Genomic DNA, 5,043 nt, shown 5'->3' with positions numbered 1-5,043 from the left:
ACGAGCACCTAACCTTAGTTCAACTTTGGATATATTCCGATCAACTTCCCGAACCAACTCTCAGACAAAGCTTCCAGTTTGAATGTAAGACCAAGTTATGTAACTCCTACCCTTTCTTTCGATCTTATAAATAGCTAGCTGGAATTGAACACACAAAACGTTAGGATTTGGATGATACATCAAGCTTATCCTCTTAGTCATTACTATGATTTCATTTTATATTATTCAAATTCTAAGGTAAAGATTTTTCTTTTACACGTAGCCTGACATAATCATTCAAATTCAACCCTCACTTTCACAAACATCTCTAAGCAACTTGATTAATATCATTCTCTTCTGGATTTGGCAGATCAGCATAAGCCGCAACCACATAGCATATTGAGAATGACCTTGCTCAAGGCTTAGAAACTACTAACAAAACTAAGAACATGAAAAATAAAAAGAAGAACAAGAGAGGGAGATAGCTCACACAGAAGAGAGGAGAGGAGAGCTCTTGGATGTGAAGAATGAAGAGGTGAAGCTCTATATTTATAGTAGAAGGCTAGGGGTAGAGCATTTATGGTGGGAAAGAAAGAGAAAACTTTACCCCTATGCTCTAGAAGCATCCACGGCCAGCCCAAGCCCAAGGGGGTGAAAATACAAAAAAAAATTACTTTGATTAATTGCTCAAAACTCCCCATTTAATTGTGATTTGATCCCTTATTTAATTGACATTAAAACCATCATCTTTAAGTGTTCAAATCTGAATCCTTAGGGTTTAAAATTCGAAATAAAAACCCCCCTCAAGATCTTGAAAGTTCAAATCCAAGTCCCCCATTAAAGCCAATTAAGAGAGAAAACTTCCAAAAATACTTTGCCAAGCCAAGAAAGGAAATTACTTGCACAAGTCTCATTTTTCTTCTCCCCAAGCCTTTGGCCGCCCACCACCTTCTCATGGTCGGATTTTCTTTCAAAAATTTTAAAAATAATAATTTAAATAAAAACCAAAAAATAATTAATGCATTAATTACACAATTCATAAACTTACCCATGTCATGTATATAGTGATGAACACATAACCTTAATTCAACTTTGAATATATTCAGATCAACTTCCCCAACAAACTCACATACAAAGCTACAAGCTTGAATGTAAGACCAAGTTCTGTAACCTCTACCCTATCTTTCGATCTTATAAATAGCTAGCTGGAATTGAACACGCAAAAGCATAGGATTTGGATGATTCATCAAGCTTATTTTCTTAGTCATTAATATTTATTTCATTTTATATTATTCAAATTCTAAGTAAAGATTTTCCTTTTACACATAGACTAACATAATTATTCACATTCATAATTATCCGCTGGACTGGGCGAGCCCCTAGAGGGGCAACGCCCAGCATGTAGCCCGCCCCGAGGTGGGGCCCTGGCCTTAAATTGGGCCTTGATCTCAGAGGCCCAATTGGCCCAATAGGTAGTACCCAAGCTCTGTAAATAGGAGGTGGTTACCAATTGTAGGGGACTTTTGCTCATTTGATGAGATAACACATGAAATTCAGCATTCTTTCTCTCATTCTCTCTCTCATTCTCATTCTTTCCCTAGCACAATCCCTTTACCTCTAGGTACTATACCTCTCTTCAATGTTCATTCCTAGAACATTTGGCGCCGTCTGTGGGGACTGTAAACTTTCTACTCCCATTCACGTGGATTGATTGTGCAGGAAGTTATCTCTGATTGTGCAGGAAGTTATCTCTGATTATCCGCCGGAGGCTAAGGGAGCTTGGTTGGATGAACTTCCGGTGGTGCTGTGGTCGTACAACACCACTGTGCAATCTACTACAAGGGAAACCCCCTTTAGAATGACCTATGGGGTAGATGCCATGTTGCCGGTGGAGATTGACAACTTTACATGGCGGACTCAACCAGGTTTTGAAGGGGAAAATCAGACCAACATGGCGATGGAGCTGGACCTTTTGTCGGAAACGCGCGACGAGGCGCACATTCGGGAAACAGCGATGAAGCAGCGCGTGGCGGCAAAGTTCAACAGCAGGGTTCGCGTCCGAGATATGCAGGTCGGCGACCTGGTCCTCAAGTGGCGATCGGGAGCCCCGCGAAACAAGCTTACTCCTAACTGGGAAGGGCCCTACCGCATTATTGAAGTTCTTGGTAATGGGGCCTATCACTTAGAAGAGCTTGATGGAAGGCGGTTACCTCGGTCGTTCAATGGTTTGAGCTTGCGCTACTATTATAGTTGATCGCAGGCGAGAAAGTGAACAAGGCGGAGTCGCCGGAGCCAGATATCTTTAAAATTTTTTGAAGTGTTTTCAAATTCTCCAATGTATTGCAATAACAAAGCGTGCTCTTTTTCTCCGAAAGGAGTTTTTTAATGAGGCGCTCCGTCAATAAAATAAAACGAAAATTCACGAAATTCGTGTCCAAAAATTCCAGGGATTCCCTGACGATCGGAATTGCCGATCGACATAAAGAATTACGGCGATCACTAAGTGGGACAAGCTTGATCCCCAAAGGGGCTTGCTGGAACCCTGAAGGTGGCGGCGATTCCACAAATGGCCTTTGACGCCTGGGAATCACCCCCCGGAAAGTCTGACGTGATCGCCGGTCTCGTAAACGATGTGCTGGGTAAGTCTCGCCAGAATACGACGAGCGCCGTTAACTAGGCAAAAGTCTTGGGACCCCCAAATGGCCATTGGGATCCAAGCATTGTAAGCCCCGAGCGGGCAAAGCCCCGGGCAAAGTCCTCGAGAATGGAGGCCGTTTTCTTCCTTTGGGGAAAACGTCTAAAGTCTTGGTGGTGGAATACCAAGCAACAAGTCCTAGTTAAAATTAATGCACGAAATCGTTAGGCGTAATTCAATCATATGACGCGTGAAAAATAGCGCAAGATATAAGGTCGGCGAATGAATAAGGTGGAAGGCGAGTGCTTGGTCACTCAGGATGTTGAGTATTTTACTACTCCGGCGTGTTGGGGGGTTAAACTATGAAACTCATTCTTAAATTTTTTAATCAATAAGAAGGCGGCAACCAAAAAATGTATGGCGAAAGCATTCCAACATGATTTACAAAATATCCAACGGCGATATGAAAGCTATGGCGAGGGGTTGCTTAAACATAGATGAATGGCGGAAAAGTACACTACAAGGTGACAGTAAAAGCTAAAGTGATGTTAAAATTACATTATTCATTGTTTTCTTTCTCTTTCTTCTGTTCTTCCTCTTCCTCTTCTTCTTCAGTCGCTGTCCAGAGGTGTTGGTCAATCAGGGGAGGATCGTCGGGACCAACCAGTCCTTCGGCGGTTATCTCTTTCATTACTCCCATGGCGCTAAAGTCAAAGTTCGGGTACAAATGTTGGGCCTGATCTTTGGCGAGGTAGAAACCGCGCTCGCGGTTGTCAAGGGCGATGTCAGCGGCTTGTTCCCTCGCCTCAGTGGCTTTGGCTTTCTCCGTCGCCAGCTCGTCCTCTAGCACTTTGATTTTTGCCAGTTAGGAGGCAATCTCGGCATCTTTCGTGGCGAGGGCCTTGGAGTGAGCTTCGGTCGCTTTCTTGATTTCCTCGGACGTGGCTTGCATCACCGCCTCCATGTCAGACCTCGCCATGGCCAGGGACTCAGCAGACTTTTTTTCTTGCTCCGCCAGCGCCTTCTTCATTAACTCCAGCTCAGCGCGCAATGTTGCGAGCTCTGACTCCTTAGCAACTAGCGCTTCGCCTCTGGCGATCAGGTCCTTCTCGGCTTGCTCTTTCTCCTTTTTGCAAGCTTGAAGACTCGCATCAAGACCATCCGCTTCTTCCTTCATCAACGTCAACTGATCCTCCAGTTCGCCGATCTTAATTCCCGCCGAGCCAATCATCTTGTCGGCTTGGACTTTGTCCTTTCCTGCCTGCGTCGCCAGTTTGTCAAAGCGCTTTTCCCAAGCAGCGGCGGCTTCTTGATGCTGAGCACTCTCGGCCTTCAACTGCTCAGCTTCGATGGTGGCGGCGTTGAACTTTTCAAACGCATGGGCAAAGATGCACCCAGCGCGTAGGAGGCAAGCGAGAGTTTCCTCCTTGGTTTCATTAATACCCCGACTCAAAACCTCTTTCTCTATGACTTCGCGGTTGAGGCCGGTAAGCAAGAATTCTGAAGGTTCAATGGCGTTGGGAAGCATGTTGAAGTAGCTGGAGGAACCGCTCTCTTTACCAGGAGCTTGCTCGATCTGGGTTGCGGCGACATTAGAAGATCCCTCTTCGCGGCGAGGTGGAGAAGACGCAGGGCGCCCATCATCTGTTGGGGGCGGGCTAGGAGGTGCGTCCTGGCGAGGAGGAGACTGGGGGGTTTCATTTTCTTTTCTTTTCTCCCCGGCAGGAGCATCAGAAGACGTGGCGGCTGTTGTGGCATTGACGGTGACAGATTTCTCAACAGCTGAAGGTTGGGAGATGTTGGCGGTTGAATCAGCGGTTGGTGACGGATCAGCAGAGGTAGTTGTAGCACCAGCAGAGGTAGTTGTGGCATCGGTGGAGGCAGCTGTGGCACCTACAGTAGTGGACTTGGTGGCGGCTGCAGAGGCCACGTCCGCGGTAGCAGATTTGGGGGCCGGGACAGTGGTTGTCTCGGTAGCTGCGGCGGCGGAGGCTTTAGCAACACTTTTGCCTTTAGACGCAGCGGCGGTGGTGGGCTGAGCGCCAGGGTTGGAAGTGCCGGCGAAGGAGGAGGCTTTGACCAATTTTCTCCTCTTAGGGGCTTTGGCGCCCTCACCTTGGTTCTCGGCACTGCCCCGTTTCTTCCCATCGCCCTCAGTGTTGAACTTTCGGGAAAAGCGGGCCATTCTCCTCTCGCGAGCCTTCAGGAGCTCGGCGTTTGTGAAGTTCATATCTTCTGCAACAAAGAAAAACATCAGTAACAACATAAGAGGCGAGAAAGAAGATGTCGATAATAGAAGTAAGCCATGGACGACCTAAGTATTTGGGAGTCCTTGAGGAGCCAGCGCCCTCAAGGACTGTTGAGCAGTCAAGGATGGGGAGTGGGGCAAGGAGATTCATAAAAGCTTTGTCGTTAGCGGACAAGGATTC

At 46.6% G+C, this 5,043-nt stretch overlaps 1 protein-coding gene across 1 annotated transcript; it reads right to left on the bottom strand.

The window, feature by feature from the left end:
* Nucleotides 1-252: 252 nt before the first annotated feature.
* On the bottom strand, nt 253-4,799 carry LOC130724794 (lysine-rich arabinogalactan protein 19-like). The gene is made up of 2 exons (XM_057576074.1): nt 4,175-4,799; nt 253-263 (listed from the first exon to the last, which is right to left on the bottom strand). The coding sequence occupies exons 1-2, from the start codon at nt 4,797-4,799 to the stop codon at nt 253-255; spliced, it is 636 nt and encodes a 211-aa protein (XP_057432057.1).
* Between the last annotated feature and the right edge of the window lie 244 nt (nt 4,800-5,043).

Source organism: Lotus japonicus, chromosome 6, assembly GCF_012489685.1.
Source record: "Lotus japonicus ecotype B-129 chromosome 6, LjGifu_v1.2".
NCBI lineage: Eukaryota > Viridiplantae > Streptophyta > Magnoliopsida > Fabales > Fabaceae > Lotus > Lotus japonicus.
Note: the sequence above shows the minus strand (reverse complement) of the source record. Positions and strands in the feature narration are given on the sequence as shown.

What these genes read in the sequence shown, in the direction of transcription:
- LOC130724794 (XM_057576074.1), bottom strand. Translation starts at nt 4,799, where the DNA reads ATGGCCCGCTTTTCCCGAAAGTTCAACACTGAGGGCGATGGGAAGAAA.